This window comes from Montipora capricornis, chromosome 3, assembly GCF_036669925.1.
Source record: "Montipora capricornis isolate CH-2021 chromosome 3, ASM3666992v2, whole genome shotgun sequence".
Taxonomy (NCBI): domain Eukaryota; kingdom Metazoa; phylum Cnidaria; class Anthozoa; order Scleractinia; family Acroporidae; genus Montipora; species Montipora capricornis.
In genome coordinates, this window is record NC_090885.1 from 1677242 (window position 1) to 1697241 (window position 20000).

The 20000-nt window shown below is 40.0% G+C and overlaps 2 protein-coding genes across 2 annotated transcripts in view; both read left to right on the forward strand.

Annotated features, from left to right (window-relative positions):
- The window catches only part of LOC138039701 (uncharacterized), a 36363-nt gene that overhangs the window by 8547 nt on the left and 7816 nt on the right, over positions 1 to 20000 (forward strand). The window lies entirely within an intron of this gene.
- Positions 3966 to 12153, forward strand: LOC138041674 (uncharacterized). The gene is made up of 4 exons (XM_068887424.1): positions 3966 to 4203; positions 6720 to 7709; positions 8058 to 9003; positions 9701 to 12153. Exons 1-4 carry the CDS (start codon positions 4066 to 4068, stop codon positions 10579 to 10581), a joined length of 2955 nt encoding a protein of 984 aa, XP_068743525.1. The 5' UTR covers positions 3966 to 4065; the 3' UTR covers positions 10582 to 12153.

A 20000-nucleotide genomic window follows, 5' to 3' on the forward strand; every position in this document is an offset into this window, starting at 1 on the left:
CACTAGTTTCGGGAATATTACCTGCTAATCTAGGCCCAATGTGGGTAAAGTGATAATTACGAACAAAAGAGATTTCTAATAGGGTGGTAGTTGAGTTATCTTCAACATCTATTCTATTTATTTCAGTTGCTGAAAGAGTTCGGCCCAATATTGAATTTACTCCTTTCCATGATTTCTTAATGTCCCTTGTATTTGTTTCGAAATACCTTTTATAAACGTTATTTTTTGCTTTCCTAATAGCAGCAATTACATTGTTTCGAGCAATCTTATACTCGGTCCAATGAGCATCCGAATTGTTGATAATTGCAGCCTCTTCAGTTTGTCCCTCTCAAACATCAACCTTTTATCTCTGGCGTTAGCCAGGGAGCAAAATTATATCTTACTTTCTTTTTACGTTTTGGAGCATGAAAGTCACATATTGCTAAAAACAAACGAGAGCAAATTTCCCAGGCACGATTTGGATTATCTTCCAGATGAACTAGGTGCCAAGTTGCTAGGTTAAGGTCAGTGTGGAAAGAGCTAATTAGCATCAAAGCTCCTTAATTTTTAATTGTCGCGACTCCACGATCTTTTGTTTCCCTTTGGAAATACAAAATTTTATGACTCCATAGATAAGAGAATGGTCACTTATTCCGATGTGGCAGACCCCAGAGAATGTAAACATTTCCTTGCTTTTTGCTAGGAATAAATCAATAATAGTCGCGGATTTTGCAATTAATGATTCGGGTACGCTTATTAAGGACGTTCGCGCGAAAATTTTTCAACATTGATTTTTTTCTGAAACTTTTACCACTGTAAGATAATGAGTTAGTTATGTCAGAAATGTAAAAAAAATGGGGGGTCACCGACTTCGTTTTGGAGAGAACATGCCCGGAAAAACACCCAAAATGTGACAAAATCGTGCTTCGTTAGCGAATAAGGCCAGTGTCTGTAAACCCAAATATATTGCAATTAAATCTTTGAAGTGAAATCTTCTCTGCCAAATATTGTTAAAGTTGACTTATTAAGAGCGACTGACTGTAAATATCAAAAATACGATGACAGGAGCGAAATCTCGAATTTCATTTTCTTTCATCTTAAATACACCTATGGTGAACTATTTTCGAAAATCATGTAAAAAAAGTCTGATCGCTTTTTTGTTTTTACAAAAAATCAGAAAAGTTGAAAACACTGTTCAACGCTCAGTTTTCACCCCCAGGAAAAAGAGAAAAATCATGCATCTTTGGAAAGCTCGCACACATCAATGCGACACTTTCCACATTTCCTAGTTTCGCCATCATGACAATATTCTATTGTCTATCTTAGGGTGTAAAAATCATGTATGATTTGCAATTTTTAGTGAACGTGTTGAGTCTTTTAAGATACCGACCTTCGAGGAATATAATTCAACCTCAAATTTGGACTTACTTTTTAAGTCCATAACTTTCCTAGTATACGTTTCCCTGAAGTATTAGGTGTATGAATACTAAGCTCAATTTTCATAATTACCGCTGTGAAAGTTCCGTTTATGGCCCGTAATTAGCCACGCGTCCAGATGAAAAAATGTGCAGGACATTTTAGCATATTCGGCACAGTGACCACAACTGTCACGCAACCTGCACGCGCTCCACATCAAAGTCATCAAATTATTTCCAGCAACAATCCGGAAATGTAAGACTAACCATGCCTGTTGGAGTGATGTCAGCGTATTTTTCTTCAAAATGTTACGTTGCTCTTTGAGCGACTGAGTTAGTTTCACATCACCACAATCACAACCATGCACCAAAATATTACAACGCAAAATAAACCGCCGGTCCCATACCGGGGCCAATGACATAAATTTCAAGAGTCATCCAGTCCAAAGTCATCAAAAAGAGTTGAAGAGGTTAAATCGCTGATCACGTCGGGAGTTGTATGGCTGTTTGTGTAATTCCGGCTCAAGAGAATATAATTTGTCCCAGGAGGCTAAATTCACAATGATGGCTACACTTACTAAATACGACAACATTTTTGCAAATGTTGTGGAGCCAAATCGTGCGTATTGCTAAATTTAAATAAGGCAGCACCTATAATCGAGCTCAGGGTACTTTTAAGCAGCTGATATTACCAAATTTCGTAATTTTTTTTTACCTAATTGACAATTAACGGTTTGTAGAAACGATGGCATGCGATGTCGGAAACTTTAAATCGAGTATGCGCAATTCACTTTCACTCCCTCATCTGGCGCTACTCTGCTCCCTTACAATTGTTTTTACTATACAAAAACTGATCACTCTTTCCTCTCTGGGTTTTACGAGATTTCGAAAAGGTTCGTGTTGGGACAACGCACAAATAACCGCTCAAAAGACAGCGTGACCGTGTCACGCATTATAGAAAAATTCACCACTCAACCACTTATGAACAGCTGGATGCATTTGCTCAAAATTTACCGGTGACAGTTCCTGGCTATCCTCTGCCGTAATGGTTCGGTCTAATTATTCATGGTGTTCATGGTATCAGTGCCGCTTCTTACAAGTACAGACACAAGATGGCATCTTGTAACTATTCGTCATTACTAGAAAAAGATCTAGTAACTTGTGGACCAAACTGGAAAGATCCTGAAGACTCTCGTTGCGTTGCTCTTAGAGACTGTGGCAAGGACGTAGCGCCTCATCTTAAGATGTGCAAAGTCGTGGACTTGAGAATTGTAAATGAATCTCAGCTGTTGCTTTCAAGGGCAGGTAATAGTGATAGTTCTTTGTAAGCTTTCAATCAGCTTCTGTAAATTACCTGGAAATGCTCAGTATTCAACTTCTTGCTTCTGTCAAGATGGTGCACTGAATCAATAGCGGGTTTACTCTCGTTTTCCTTAGGGGTTTTTAAGATTGAAGAGCACCATTCATCCATTACAGTGTGTCCGCGTCATCGGGATGTGTATGGCATTGGCTGGAGAAGTGGGAAGGTTCGATGTTCGATACCCAGCCAATTGGCCGGGCACAAGTCGTTGACCGTGAAAGGAGATCGCGTCCTAAATAGCAAAGAATCGGCCTTTGTCCTTCACAAAGGGAAAACTCTTCTCCCAGTTGGAATGCGTGAGTACTTGAAAATGTCTCAGTATTGCAATGTGTAAGAGGAAAGCCCAAGAATGGACTGAAATGATAGAAACACACCAACTGTAGGTAGCAATCAACTTCAACGTGCACTAGCCACGGAGGGAAATTTGCCAACCTATTTAAATTTCCGGAGAATTTTACCAAACCAAATTCCTGTTTGGTAGTTGTGGTTGCCCTTAGGAAATGTGTAAATATTTTCCCCAATTATCTGCCGGTCAATTACATCATTTACTTAGCTGTTATCATGTTATATAAATTTGAGAGGTGCGCAGTATTCTCTAGACTTTCTCTTGCCACGTGGAAAGTGATTTTCATTCACTCACGCGCCGTTGCTGTTGATGAACTATCAGCGGAAAGAAACACAGGACAGCTAGCTGTTAGTTCACAGTAAAACTCGAAGTAAAACAAAAACAGAAACAGAAAGCAAGCAAGAGCGAGGTGTATATATAATATAAAATTTTAAGTTTAAAGATGGAGATTACATGTATTTATTACATAAACATCAATGAAACACCAAGTGCGCTTTCGCACGAAAATATGATATCTTCACACGTGAAAATAACTTGGGGATACGCAGCGAACGAGTTAAATATTTTTCAACACTTGAAGGGGCGCGGCCATGTAATATCCTCTGTATATGTCATAGGCCACTTCGGAAAATACCATAATACTCCTTGTTTGTCCCCTCAAATGGTATTTTGCGAAGTGGCCTATTGCCGCTAGCAATTGCACATTCTCACTAGCTCGCTAGTTTGAGACTGTCTGTAGTTAGTTGTATATATACTTTCCACACCGGAAACGACAGCCACACTGAGGTGTACAGAAATGAATGGCCATATCCGGTGAGACGCAGAGTGAGTTTTCGATATTTTTAAAGGTGTAAGCGGCCTATATGACCCTAGTGTAAGCAAACCGTTTGAATATTCAGTTCTCGTTTTTTACTTTCTTGTTTCTAGCTGTTTGTAAAAGATGCAAACAACACTTGGGGGATCTCATGACTGATTTTTCCTTGGAAACGATCACTGATCCTTCCAGCGTTGAGGATGCTTCGCACCAATTAGTTGTTCGGGACGTTGTTTCACCTTGTGGAACGAGAAGTCCTGACAGCAGTGAACAAGAGGCAGAAGAACGGGTATGATAACTAAAATTTACAACTTCACCAATGATATAAAAAAAACATTCTCGGCACGAGAAACAAGAGCAAAACAACACGTCTGCTTATGGCCGAGTTTCAATGAATGTAACAGAACAATTTCACTGACAATAGGTGCCTTCACAATGGTTGTGGCCAAATCGTGAGATCATTTGAAGGGTGCTTCTTTTCCAACTTCTTGTCCTGGTTGTTTCCTTTTGATTTAATTTTCGTAAGAAAATGGTTTTAAAGATGGAAATTGGTTAAGGGAAATGAAAAAGTACCTCCACAATCATACTTTCTCGACTGGACGATATTTCCCGCCAAAATAATGATCACGTGGTCAATGAAAGCGTCCCCCCCCCCCCCCCCTCAACACTTTCCGTCCCCCCTCTTCGGCTCGTTCCAGTCTCTATGTTTTCCTACATTGTGTTTTTCACCTCACGCTAATATAATCAGTGTTAATAAATTTGAACTCTAATGCAGTTTGTCCCTATAATTTCTCTCGTCTCTCGTTATCTTGCATGCAAGGCTGGGACTCGATTACACAGGATTTGAACTGGATACTTAAATAGCAAAAGTATTTTCTACTCTGTGTGGCTGAAAGAATTCCCTCGAGGGTGTGTAGCTCAGCATCACGGAGTGCTTGTCCCAGTCCGTAGACCCTTACTTCGTAAAACTCGTTTACAGTAGTAGTAAACTCGTTTATTGAAAAACATCATACATTGCAGTCGTAGGACTGAATTACGTACAATATAAAAATTACAATAAAAATGGCTATTTACCATTGTATTTAAAGATTATTTACATCGCGTGGCTAATAATAAAAGAGTTCATAAAGCGATCGGTGCGACAAACTGGAGTATTAAAACGTCTCTTATTTCTCAAACGCCGAGCGTGGGAACTGGCCATAGGAGGTAGCAGGTTAGCCAGTTTGTGGTGTTCATTACCTACAATATCTTCAAATAATTTAATAGATAATGACTCACGTCTCTCTGAAAGTGTTGGAATTCCGGCCTTATCCATTGCCTCACAATACGATAAACTAGGAAAGATTATTCTCATGGCGCGCCTCTGAATATGTTCGATGTCATCAGACAAATATTTCGGGAGACGACGATGGGATATGTGACGTGAGAAGTCTAGGACTGATGTAATGACACTATAATGAAGAGCTAACGGGTCATCGGGGCTTATGCCGGCTCTCTTTAGCTGACTCAAGAGATACAATCGACGTGAGGCTTTTGAGGTGATAGTATCCACGTAATCGGTCCATTTCAAGTCAGAACAGGTTGACCTTTCTCTCTGCATTTATAACACTAAAAACACCGGTAGACCTACAAATTAGGGCCTCTCCAAGGAAGACATTGACAGACCTTTGACACATTTCGCTCGCTTTACCTAAGTGATGCTCGAAAAGCTACCATAAGTCAAGGAATTTATATTGGAAGATCTTTGAACACAAGTAATCGTGATACAAAAGAATCCTCAAGTTCGTCTTACCACGAGGACGAAGGATGTTCACAACTTCACATGTAACTTAAATAAGAGGACGCTGGAAAGGCGCGAGATAAAAACTTCAAAATATACAGTTAGTTTCACTGGACACCTATTCAGCTGTAGAACTCCAACAGAATAGAATGTGTTCTCCTAACTTCCAAAATTAAATAAGAAAATAAATCGATCTGGAAATTACCATGAAAAAAGGATATGATTAAAGGAAGTAAATTAACCAATTGATGAATTTACAAACCAGGTATTGAAGGAGGAAGGCCGAATCAGCCATGCCATCCGGCTTACTTTTATCAGTTGACCAATTTGCGGGAACAATTCTCTAGCCGAGAAAACATGATTGTTGGTGTGTATTTTTTTCCTTTGACCAATTTTCCATTACAAAATTAAGGCCTCGTACTTCTTAAAAAAGAAGAAAACAAACTACACTCCGACCCAGACCCTGTCCTTGTCCCTAGTCTCACGTATTTCTCTACAACCTGTCAACATTTTAATTTTGTCCGTTGTCCGATGGTTTACACAATACACAGTGCTTCATAGCAAAGAGTTGTTACAGAAAATAATGCCTGTCATGCAAAAAACACGCGACTAGTTTTCATTAAATCTCTCGACGTTTCTGACAAAACAGGCTCAAGATATGTAGGGTTAAGTTCAACTAAAGTAGAATTTCTTAATAATAGTGAACAATATAAAAACAATACCCTGTTTCCGTCTCGAAACACGGTCGAATGATAGTTATTGTATGCCCCTTGAAAACTTGATGTTCTCAAAACCAGCAAATAAGCTACGACGGAAGCTTTCCGTCTGGGCCGGGCTAATATTTTCTTAACCTTTAATTTCAACGTTTGTACTTGCTTTTACTTCATGTTTTCTGTCTTTCCGTCTTGAAATAAAACCCAGAGGAAAAAATGCTTTGCATGCTGTCTACAATGCAAGAGTCCCCTGTATGTGATACAAATCTAGCCGTTCACTTCCCTAACTCTACTGATACTTTGAGATTACAGCGAAGTACAAGTTCAGAGGGCCTGACAACAGAACTGCAAAAACTTCAAATAGGAGACGAAAGTTACCTGCCATCTTCAGAGACAACAAGCACAACGTCCTCCAATGGTAAAGACGAGAAGTCTCAGTTGCAGAAGGCCAAACTAAACGCTTTTTTAGAAGAATGTAATCTGGAGCGCCTTGGAAGGCGCTGGAAGGACTGGGATCAAGCCAACCAACGAACCCAACGACGATATGTTGAGAAGTCGTCTGAAATTGTCAAGTCTGTGTTGTCCGTAGTATACCCTGACAACTATGGTCAGTTGTGGAAGGAATTAAATATTTCTACAATGGTAGATAAGATTATGGGTACAAATCAGACTTCCGATAATATTTATCTTGATGCCTTGGCGGAGGCCTACAAGAACGCAACTAGCTGGGACACCCGCCGTCAAGTACTGTCAATCATGACTGGAGTGTCGAGTCATAAAGAAATTTTAAGGCACATCCCGGGGCTAACCCAATATAGATACAGTATCGCGAATCTTCATCGTCTGCAGTATGGTTGCGCAGCTCCTGTCCCCTTACGTCATGCCCCACGACTTAAGATTGACAGGAAGCAATTGGACCATTTCCTAAGTTTTATCACGAGCCCACACTTAGTACAAGACCTACCATTTGGTGAAAAAACCCTCAAATTGTCCACCGGTCAAGTCATTAACGTTCCCAATGTTATCAGGACAATGATACCACAAAGGATAGCAAAGCAGTACACCCTTTACTGCTCAGAAAGTGGATTTGTCCCATTCAGTGAGCGGACAATGTTACGTATCTTGTCCGAATGCTCTGCGTCAGTTCGCAAATCCCTTCAAGGCTTGGATTACATTGCTGCTGAGGGTGCAAGAGCCTTCGACGACCTGTTGGAGCTTATTAAAGCTACCCGAGAAACAGAAGCCATGCAGTTTGCAGACACCCTGAAAGCTGGAAAACTGTACTTGAAAGGAGACTATAAGGTAAAGTTTTAATTACCTCTTAAGTGGCACTAGGCTGAAAGCAGAAGAAAACCGCTCGACAATTCTATTCTCTGTTTGAATGCGAAGAAAACTAGTCTCGTTGTAGTAACTCAAACTGTACTTTTCAAAGGCATTTTCGTTTGCAAAAGTCAGGGAAAAATTAACCGATCTAATTTGATATTCTGAGCTATGAAGAAAAGAAACCAACAAATGCAAAGCAATTTATTACAGTATGTACCCCCATTTTCCATAGCTCTTAATAAACTATTAGAGAAACAATATGTGGGAGGAGAGCTTATTGAACATTGTTCCTTGTAAGTAAATTATTTGTCAATTTTTGGATTTAAGGTTCACGTGAGTGAAGAGTCTCATGTAGCAGAGCATTGTAGTAGATTTGCCTTGAGCGACAGCACCGACACAGACTTCAAGCAACAGTGCAATCATAACCACGACGAGAGGTGTGACCAGTGTGATACCCTCACTGCAACTCTCTCTTCTATTGAGAAGGAATTAGTTGAGGCTTCCTACCCGTGTGACGAAGATCGAGACGAGACGCTATACCTTTTCTACAATGCGCAACGTTCCATTCAGACTTGGAAGTGCCATCAGCAGCCATCAGTGCTGATTGTAAATGACTGGGCCATGAAATTCCTCCCTCAAATGTACAGAGAATCACAGTCAGATTGGTTTGGGAAAAGGGGAATCTCATGGCACATCTCAGTGGTTTACCGTCGAGTCCATGATGAACTGCAGTCGCAGGGATTTATTCACATCATTCAGTCATGCGCCCAGGACAGCTCTGCAGTTGTCACAATCATGCAGCACGTTCTACACACTCTCAAAAGCGATCATCCCAACATCATAAAGGCTTTCTTTCGGCAAGATAATGCCGGATGTTACCATTCGTCAGCGACAATCCTTGCTTGCCCAGCTATTCAAGCATCGACTGGAGTTAAAGTGGCTGGAATAGACTTTAGTGACCCACAAGGTGGCATGGGGGCTGCTGATAGAATGGCTGCAACCGCCAAGAGCCATATACGCAAGTATATAAGCGAAGGGAATGACGTTACCAATGCTCAACAAATGAGAGTGGCTCTTCTTTCGTATGGAGGCCTCGAGGGTGTGAGAATTGTTGCGGTTGAGCGCCTTGAGGAACATTCGTTGAGCATCGAGAAGAGTAAAATACCAGGGATAAGCAAGTTAAACAACTTTCGCTTCATTGGTGGAACACTTGTGACAACTCGAGCCTATAGTGTAGGGAAAGGGAAAGAAATTGCTCTAAACTTGAGTACAGGTTAGAAAATACTTAATTTTTATGCTCGCGTTTTGGTAACATTCTATATCAGCTTTGATGCTTCCTTGAATGCGATTCATGATACTCACTGCCTTCGTGTGTTGGGGCCAAAAGGAAACAGTGCTCCAACGCGCTATTCAGTTGACTTGTTCTTTTAATTAATTTCAAAATCGATACGACGAGGTGAAGTAATTTAAATTCGCTAGTAAAAGAATTTCAGCTTCAAATTAACGGGTTGCGCAAAGTAAATACGAAGTAAATACATGTTACTAGAGAGAAAAAGCAAATAGGTATCAACAAGACAGATACAAGCTACAAAGTAAGCAGAAACGACTAGTTCAAGGATGCCTACACATATACGGCTTTAAAAAGGGACTAGCTCTATAAAGTGGAAAGTACAATAGGCGTTGACTTCTTCACCTAAGTACAAGACTAACACTAATGAAATTTCTGGGATAAAAGGCGAAGTTAACCAAAAACCGAAAACAAGAGATGCTAAAAATGCGGTAGCAACACGTGTTTAGGTTTTTTTTCGTGTTCAATGCAAACGCACAAGTTAAAAGAGAGACAATTGCTGTTTCGTCACGATAGTCTCGCCATAAAATATATGGGTAGTACTGAACAAACTTTGCGAGTATCACTAAAGACTTGCTGGTCACTTTTTATGAAAACTGTAGGTTTAAATTGTTTCCAACAGATCCGGGAAACAATTGGCTCAATGTCCCGTTCTCTGCTGGTGGGTTTAGGTCTCCGACATCCAAGACGACCCACCGAAAGGACTCTTCAAAAGCGAATACATCAACGGATGTTTTTTCCTGCCCTCGGGAAGGTTGTGTTCGGGTCTTCCAGCGATTGTCATCTCTCGAGCGACACCTTTCTCTTGAAAAGTGTACAAGAACTCTCGAGCGGCAATCGCTGTTTGATCTCGCAAAAACGCAATATGCCACACACTTGCAAGAAGGAGTTGGAGCGATACCGACCCTGAAATCCCAAGGACCCATCGTGCCCAAAGAAGCGATCCCTAACGTTCACGAAGGATGGGCCTTAAAAGAAACGAAGAAGGCCTACCGCTTCAACGATGCGCAGAGAGCCTACTTAGAGGCTAAATTTAATATCGGCAAATCAACGGGAAGGAAAGTAGATGCAGAAGAAGTTGCGAAAGAGATGAGACGGTCGGTTGGTTCAGATGGGAAGCGCCTGTTCAATGTTTCAGAATTCCTGACGCCTCAGCAAGTTATTTCGTTCTTCTCGCGTCTTGCAGCGAAATCCCGGGAAAAGATCAATCCTCGAGATGAAGATCTCCGGGCACATGAAGAAGAAATGAATTACGCAGCAGCCCGATGTGATATTCTATCCAAGCTCCATCTGGAACACCCTATAGTGTACGATCAGTATAACATCTGCACTATGGCTAAGAACGGCACTTTGAAGACCTTAAAACTTGGACTTCTTCAGTTGCTGTGTGAGAGTTTTGAACTGGAGACACCTGCTGTAAAACTCAGGAAAAAAACGCCCTACCTCACTTTACTCGAAAACCTAGTGTCCAGTTGTTCTTGTAGTCGCCCTTCCTTAAAATGACTTATGGTACTCGTTGGTAGGTAAGCATGAGGGGTTTCGGAAGTTGGAGCGCAAGTGAAGAACTGCCTACATTGCTTGGTCAATGTTGGACATGAGCTCCTGATTTGGGCCAATTCTTGGTTTGCATCCACGTGATGAGACAGCCATGTTGGTGTACAAAGCAATAGAAAATGGCCTCACAAGTTTTGCATAATATTAGGGTCAAATTCCCAAAAGACATTTTACTGCATTTTTACATCGCCGCCCTGAACGTAGGACGCAAACCATCAATAATGACAAATTCGTAACTCTAACCACCTTATGTAAAGTGAAAGGAAACTAAATGAAACACTAAAATAACCGATTAAAAGCACTTGGAAGGGACAAAAAGGATATAACACGGCTTAATTTTTAAACAAACAAGTGGCTTCGTAAGAGTCTTTTAAGTGGCTTTTTGAACGCAATTATGTCACGCAATGCGGCATTGTTTCATTGCGGCTCATATTTCATCTCTACCACTTCGTAGTGAAAATTATCCTGAAAAGAAACTGGCTTCTATACACTACAAATAAGATCGTTACATTTTCAGTTTTGGTATGTTGCTCGAGAATCGAAGACTTAAGTAACACAAACGCACCTAAATGCACACCGTAATGATGAAGTGCCTTTAGTGGAGGTGCGAGTCTTTCAAATTGTTCCCTAAACTTTGCGCATATTGTTCGTGACAAGATCGATAGGATTCACTCCGTGTGTGATTTAGGCAGTACAAGGACGCTGGTATTTATGCGACCGAAAATTTGTTAAATATGCTACTTCTAGTTATGCTACATATTGTTAAAGTTCTTTCTGTATTTTATAGACGAACTCGGTGTCAAACAAATTCCCCAGAATGAAAAATACCATAATACTCTTTGTTTGTTGCTCCAAACAGTTGCATCAGCATTGCTTTTATTTTCTCTGCCGTGGGACTTACAATGGTCCCAAGAGAAAGTGGACGCAATTCTTATGCAAATTTTGGAGGGACAAACAAAGAGTATTACGGTATTTTTGATACTGGCTAATTAGCCGGTGAGATTGTAACGTAACGTGTAACACCATAAATTTTCCAAGAATACCATTTACAAAGTAAGGAGACAGGAGATATGCCATTTATCCTCAGACGTACTTCTCAGTGGATGTCCATGATAATAAATTTAATTTGCTGTCGGATAGGGAAGAGAAAAAGTTTGCTATGCATTGTTTACTAAAATTACAATTGTTAATTACGCCAATATATTGTAATAGTCGTTTGACAGTAAGATTTTTGCTAAGTCTAGAAATGAAAATCATAAGTTATGGAAACGGAAATAATAAACATCTCTTGACAAGTCGCTTTCAACGGGCCAAATTCGAAAGTTAAACAAGGCATGCAAGGAAGATGAAGCTTACATTTCGAGTAGATTTTTATTTCCGAAAACATATACTAGGAAAAATGTGGACCTGTGAAATTCAACTAAATTTTTCTTTGATAACGCATTCTCGAAGGTCGATATCTTCACAGGGCCTATAAGTACACCAAAGATGTGAACTACAAGGTGATATTTAGATGTTAAAACAGATTTGAAAACTGATAGACAAAAAAGAAAACTGGGAATCGTTTTCATTATTGTGCACGAGTTTTATAAAAGTGCACCATTTTCCTCGATTTTTCCTGGCGTTCAACATTGTTTTCGACTTTTCTAATTTTTGGAAAAACAAAAAAGCGACCGGACCTTTAAACATGATTTTCGAAAATAATTCATCATAGTTGTATTTTAGATCAAATAAAATGAATTTCGAAATTTCGCTCCTGTCATCCCATTTTTGATATTTACAGTCACTCGCTCTTAAGTGAATTTAGTCAACTGGTGAGGTTCCTTAAAGATCAAGTTCGCATTTAGCGACCAAAGTTTCATGCGCCTTGCAGCCGCAAGATGGTAGGATTTGATGTCCCGTGAGCAGAAATCTTGAAATTTTTTTAACTTCCCACATTGATTTTTTGTTCATTTTTGGACAACGTGGAGATAATTGTAAATAAAATCCGTTTCTGGAAAGAAAAATAGGTGTCACCGAACATCAAAGAGCGTTAAATCCAGGCAAAGCTATAGCAATGGCCTTTTGCCCTATCATTTCTCATTTTATTACTTAGCGAGCGCGCTCGTGTATGACGTGGCGTGTGCATTTGCGTGCGCAGTAAGGATGCGCAGAAACAATTGGCGCGAACGTCCTGAAGCAGCTGGTGGTACTGGTAAAGGTTGCAAATTGCCAGAAAGTTCTTTGTGTGTAATTCTAGTGGGCAGGCAGCCAAGTTACATTATAAAACTCCTAAAATATTTACCTCTAGCCCCAGTGATTCGATTCGCTGAAGAAGAAGTTCAAAATCCTTCATTGTGTCCACATTAGAACAGAGAGGTCTATACCAAGTACTAACAATAAAAGATTTAGCCTTGGGTTTGATTACCTCAATGCCAACCACTCGAGGCTATCGCACTCGAGATCAAATAAACGTTCACAATTTATATTATCATTCAATGTATTTTGTCCTTCCTTGTCATTGGCTGAGAGCCCACAACGTGACCTGCAAATAACTGCCTACAAATAAGTGTTTTGATATAAATAATCTTCTGCTTATGCGCAATTGACATCCCGCTCTTGTGAGAAAATGGCCTATCGGTTCTCCGAGCTGTCAGAGAATGATTCGACATCTTTAGTTGATCGAAAGAACAGTGAGAATACTAAGAAAGGAAAAAAATTCAACGTATTTCGAAAGTATCTCAAGGAAAGAAAGGTAGACGAGGAGTCACTCGTGTCGTCGACGCGAAGGACAAGTTGGCGAATGCATATGTACTGAAGAGATTTTATGCTGAAGCCAGAAAAAAGAATGGTGAGCTTTACACCAAGGCTTCACTTGTCGGGATACGCGTAGAAAACTGTGAAATTCTTCAGCTTTGTTGATGCCTAGTGTTATTGAACGTTTGACTGTAAGCACAACCAATTGATTGGTGCCATTACTCGACTCTGCAAGGCAGCGCGGGCTTACGCCTTCTCGGAAACGAAAACAAAAAACAAACTCGATGATCGAATGATAAAACAATTATTGACCTCGGTTATCGCAAAATATCGTGATTTGTCGGTGGCGAGCAGATCAATTATTATCAAATAATTGATCTGCGAAACTGACAAATCACGATATTTTGCGATAACCGAGGTCAATAATTGTTAAGTATTCCGGATATAAAGGGCGACACCCCCTCCATCTCTGTTTTTATCCTTTCTCTCCAGGACATAGCCTGGTACTGTAACTTCGCGACTAGATATAGTATCATCGAGACGAGTCTCATTAACCGCAAGAATATCAATACATTTCGAATTCATATAAATCAGCAATTCCTCGATATGTCCGGGAATACTAGTAATGTTTAGGGCAGCCAACTTAAAACCCCTATGTTTGGATAATTTACTTAAAAGGGCTGCATTTAACGGAGACGAGTCAAATGTGGAAAGGCCCTCTATAAAATCTAACTTCCCGACGAGGTCCGAATTATTTTGTTCATAGTTTTGCTAGCAACCAAAGAGGGTCCTGCTTTCGCTTGTGTTTTCTCGCTTTGATCTTTGCTTTCAAAGCCTGCTTTATAAAATTTGAGGCTAGAATTCTCACGCCATCTCCGTTCAAGTGGATACCTTTGTTCTTTAAGTGTTCAACTTTGATGCAGGCATTATCAAATATAATAATATTTCAAATATTGACTTGAAGGTTTGAATAGCAGGTTTGTTGAAGAGCTCTAACCCTAATTGGGTGTTACTAAAATGTATTGTCGAACCGCGGACCAAGAAAGCTTTGGAGCCCACGGAACCTGTGGAACCACTTCAAAAACGCCTTTTTTCCCGAAAAAAAAGCTAGATAATTGTTTCTTGGAATTTTTGAAAAAAATGCACAGTTATTTGCTTGTCTTGTTTGTCGTTATCTTTTATAACTGGCTGATTGTATCATCGGATAACCCACGAAAGCGCGGTGGACTGGACCTGGGGCCCGTTTCTCCAAAGTTCGCAAAACTTTTCGGGCCCGAAAAGCCATTTGTGAAATTGCCAACCGCTTGTTTTGGAAATCCGATCTTTTAATTTGTTTTCAAGGTAACAAAAAGAAAAAGAACTGTAACGTTTGACGACTTAAATCCTCTCCGTTCTTGAGATACGAAAGAAATTGTGACTGCCGAAAGTGGACCGTAAACTTTCGAGACTTTCGAGAACGGGCCCTGGTCTCATGGTGACATCTCGTCATGGCCGAATGGCGGGAAGCTTTCGAAGAGGGATCAAGGTTTGCAGCCGTTTGCATTAACTACCTAAGCTGAAACCACCTATTACAAAAAAGAAACAGATGTGTTGTATTGAATCTGTTAGGTTTGTGTTGCATTTGAAATTTTCGCTGCAGGCATTACACCGCACTTCCCGGTTAACCACAGCAAAATGATGCTTTGAGTACACTGTGTCCAGATCCCAGGCACTTGTCGAGATAATAGCTTTGCTTGTAATACACTTACTTACATGCGATCGCATGAAACACTTGTTGGAATACGAGGTCTTTCACCAGGATTTACTGCTACCAAAATTGGATGTTTCTTCTGCGAGACTTTGCGTTGCCATAAATGCCATGTCAACAAAGAGATTTTCTGAAGTAGTTGATCGGCTTATTGCATGTTTACCGGGGGTAATCCATAACCATACTGTACGATCACCTGATTTTGAGCCAGAAATTAGATAACCTTGACAGCTTGTGTACAGACAGGAACGTGAAGACACTAGCAAGATACGTCAGTGGTACTTCGTTTCATTACGCAAACCAGATGTCACGAGAAAAGCAAACAATGAAGGCGGCTTCTTCTATTTAGCCTGCGTGGCAGGCGCTACAAAGGGGAAGGGAGAGGGAAAAATTGGGCGCGCGCGAAACGCGCGGAGCGAGGGAGAGGGGAAGAGGAAGCGCCTGCAGCCAGCTCATTGTTTATTTCGTCTCGCCCCCTCTCGCTCCCAACAAAGGAGACTTTTGCATGATTGGCTGTTGAAAATTGTAGTATCCTGTTTTCCAACCGCGCGCTGTGATGCACACAAAAATGGCTTTCGAAGCGGTGGTTTCAACTTGTGGTTCTTCGGTCGTTTTATATAGCTTAAGCCAGTTGAAGGTGGTCATTTAAACTTTAAATGACAGGGAAAGATTCTGCAAGGGGCATTTTAGTCGACGGGAATTTGTCTTTCTTTCACTTTTTGTAAGCAGTCCTTTTAGTTTGCTCGGGGAAGCAACGCCACTGAAGTTGCTTTGAGTCCGCTTTAATACCTTTTAGCTTTATTTCTCCACGTAAGTGATTGTATCGGAACAAATACTCAAAGTGCGAAAAGACCCGAGCAAAGGCCAGATTCATTTGTTGGGAAGAGAGTACTATCTAACGTGGTTACGAAATGTATCCCTCGAGCTCGCAGGCTTCGATTTATCCGATTTGAATGCAGCGCTGGAAGGAAGTATGTCCTTTCATTCATTTTCTTTCAGTGATTTTCTTTCCTTTTAAAGAACATCTTATCTCAACAGATACGCCGACAGAAATTTAATACCAGCCGCGCCACCTCTATTTTGTGTATGTGTCTGTCAGGCCAACCTGGTTCACTGCATTTATCTCATGTGCAAACACGCTTAGTTACATCAAGTGATCATGAAGGCATGCTTGATAATATATGCTAAAATGAGTCAGTAATGAAGTTCCAGTTTATTACTTTATTGGATAATTCTGTCCTTGATCTATGGTAACTCCATCAAGTCTAGCCATAGTAATTATTCATTGTTTTCATCATTTATGCTACCAGCGAATTATTCAAAAGTGATGTTGATGTTCTTAGGAAATTTATACAATAGTGGGGAATGATGTGGTCTCTGCCATCAGACTTGTAGGTTGTACTGCAAGGAAATTTTGTGAATGAGTTCTATTTGGGGAGGTAAAAATTTCACTTCACCATCTGAAGATGTAAATTACACCCACATTAAATGCACAATTAAAAAATACATAATAAGGCCTTGTCATAATAAGGCCTTGTCTTCTGTGCAATTTTTAAATTTAAAAAGGAAATTCAAGGCAAAGCAGACTTTGTGATAGAACTCTGACACAATATTAACTACTTATTAAATTTGATGTGAGCATTTCATGCTCATTCATATTCATTGCTCACCATGTGGTAAGTTACTATCTCAATGCAGAGAATAATGTAAATTTATCTAAACCAGGATGAAAATGTATGAAATGATGCCATGTTCTGCAAACATGCCATCTTCTTTTGTGCTGACAATTGCAAAATGCAAATTATTTCTATTTGGACTAACATGAACCATCAGAGGATGCTTCAAGCAGAGGGTTGAGATAATGACAGAACATGTGTTTGCATAAGCAGTGCCTGTCAGGGCTGCGAAAGGGTTCTCTAGGCAAAACAAAGGAGAAAAGAAAATCATGAAAAATGTAAATGGCATACAGTGGACAAATACTGTACCATGGGTAAAATTTTTCAAGTTAAATTTCACTAGCCAATAGGACATTTGCATTATGACGCCATTTGACTAAAAGTACCAGAATCCTTCAGGTTTTGCTTGTATCATGCTAATTAGAGCTAATAATTGTTATTTTTACCGCAATGGGAATACAAAATTTACATAAGATAAGAAAAGAAAAACAAATTGAATTGTGGTATTTGTAGTCAAATGACGGCATCGTGGAAGTTGCCTATTATATAAAGCAAATGCTAAAATTCTCTTGTCTGCAATAGACAACTGCTTGAAACCAATATTAGAGCCACTGTCTCGTCCTTACGCCAAGAGTTGATTTTCATTAACAAATGGGTAAACCGTGGTATGATTATAACAGACTAATTCATTGTCAAATTGTGAATGTAAACAAAATTTTGCCGCTATCTGTTGGATTTAGCACCAAGAAGAGAGTGCTAAATTGTGAAACATGAACATCAATAACCTTACAAAAATTATTGAAAGTGGTTTCATAAAAATATTTTAAAAGTAAAAAATGCACGGTATATCCAACTAGAAAAGCAAAATATCACAACTTAAAACTTTTCAGGTTACCTTTCTTGAAGAAGGAACGAAGAATAGCGAGCTCTCCGTACGCTCCTCGAAATGCGATAGTGCAACCTTGTGAAACCCCGTATCTCTTTCCCTTCAATTTGCTGTATAGCCATAAAATTCAAGGAGCGACGTATATACCACTATTTACACTTCTAGATCTGAATACTCTATACTTCAAGTCCTCTCTGAATATCCATAGCATAAATATTGCTCACTTCAAACCCATACACACAAGCAACCATTCGTCGTGAAAACACAGTGTCCTTCTTTAAGGATTGTAGGAATCTCTTGTCAAGGGCACTTTCCGCAGAGGAATAAACAATGTGATATTTTCCACCCTCGACCTCTGTTAAATCAGCGAGCTTTTCTAACAAATTACACGCAGATAAACCCATACTTTCCACTTAAAAATTTGGTCGTTAATAATGCTAGTAAGAGGGCAAATTACTAGCACAGAAGCAGTTTGAGTGTGGCCATTGCGATTTCTATTTCTTAGAACACCAGCAACTGGAAGATGAGACTCTTTCCGAAACCCGTTACCACCAAGTCTTTCTTTTCATACAGTTTTTTCACCACTTTCCTCTGCTCATATTTCAAAGATATTTTGCGACCTTTATCTTCTAACACCAGCAAGATTTCCTCAGACTTGGCTTCCCTGTCTCTTTCGAGTGCATCCGCCATCTTGATTTTCATTCTCAAATAGCTTCCAAAACATCTCGACCAATCAGAAGGTCGTATCAGGCAATGATTGACACATAATTGAAAGCGAACCAATGGTGATTGTTCATTTGCCGGCAAACGAGAAAGACCAAATAAACAATGAGCTGGCTGCAGGCGCTTCCTCTTCCCCTCTCCCTCGCTCTGCGCGTTTCGCGCGCGCCCAATTTTTCCCTCTCCCTTCCCCTTTGTAGCGCCTGCCACGCAGGCTATCTTCTATTCGGCAAATCAACATTTGTTTCCGTTCATGTTAAGTAATGAAACATGCAAAGACGGCCTTTGTTGTGAGTAATTTTAACCTATTTAATTAAGGATCGCAATAGTCCTGCGAAACGTTGTCAAGTGAGAAGTTATGTTTTTACAGGAAGACAAATAAAACGAGCACCTTCTTACAGTGCGACTTCTCACGGCATCGCTGAAACCGACATCATCTTGTTGTGGCATTTCGTAGTCTTCCGTATTCGATTCTTCAGCAATAAGCAAACCATATATATACCGGTCTTCCTTGCTCTTTTTGTATCGATCACATAGTCGAATTCTCGATCTTGAGCTTCTCCATGCTGGAATTTGCCCATAATGTTGGTGGCGATGAAGTTTGCGCGCGTTGCGACTGAACTCCCAATTCAGCACATGAGATTGATTAGACTGTTCATGCAAAATTGTCCCAGATGAAAGCAACAGCAACTGCCCGCGATAGACACTGATTGACAGCGACCCTTTAATTGCCTCAAGAAGTCTCTGTGTACAACCTTTTCTTCCTTCTGTAGGGAGAGGGCCTTCTGTTAATTGATTTATAGGAGCAATTCTACGGAGGTGCTAGTTGATTTCATATGTTACAAGAAGATCTTTTAGATCTTAAAACCGCGCTTTGAAAATTTATCTGTTTTCTTACCACTATAGTCGCAACGTAGTACACATTCCAAAGCAGTCTTTGTTGATTCACTATGACTATAGACACAAAATCACCTGATCAATCTGTAGCACAACAACTGACAACAACGACTGCACACGAACTTATTGTATTATCACTTAATCTCCGAGGAATCTCCGATGACGTAATGGTCTTAATTAATCTGGAACTGTCATCAGGATATCTATGGGTATGAACGATACGATAATAACACTTTTAACAACTTACAGCTTTCTTTCCTAAAAGTCGCGATTAAATTTAATTGGTTTTTTACACGAGTAAAGGCCTAGCAAAGTAGTTACATGCGTCACTTAAGAATTACGTTACCACGGCTATGTTTAGTACGGTGGTTATTTCCCTACCAATGATAGTTGAAACGTCGACACATTCCATGGATGACATAATGACCTTTTATGTATTCAATACTCGCTTCGAATCAACCGCTTAAATAACACAAAATACTAAATAAAGAGTGGAATATTCATAAAAGTTTACGTACATGAACGTTTTAACTGCTTTTGGCGAATACCTGTAGACATCATAAGTTGCGTGATTAAAAGTGCGAGTGACTATATGACTGAATAGAAATTTGAGACGGCTCAGTAACAAAACTAAATATTATCTGTATTCTTACCACTATAGTCGCAACGTAGTACAAATTCCAAAGCAGTCCTTTTTGATTCACTG

Excerpts from the sequence above, each read along its gene's own strand:
- LOC138041674 (XM_068887424.1), top strand. The coding sequence starts at position 4,066 with ATGACTGATTTTTCCTTGGAAACGATCACTGATCCTTCCAGCGTTGAG. Across the intron at positions 7,710-8,057 it reads ACTTGAAAGGAGACTATAAG|GTTCACGTGAGTGAAGAGTC; the intron begins GTAAAGTTTTAA and ends TTTGGATTTAAG. Across the intron at positions 9,004-9,700 it reads TGCTCTAAACTTGAGTACAG|ATCCGGGAAACAATTGGCTC; the intron begins GTTAGAAAATAC and ends TGTTTCCAACAG.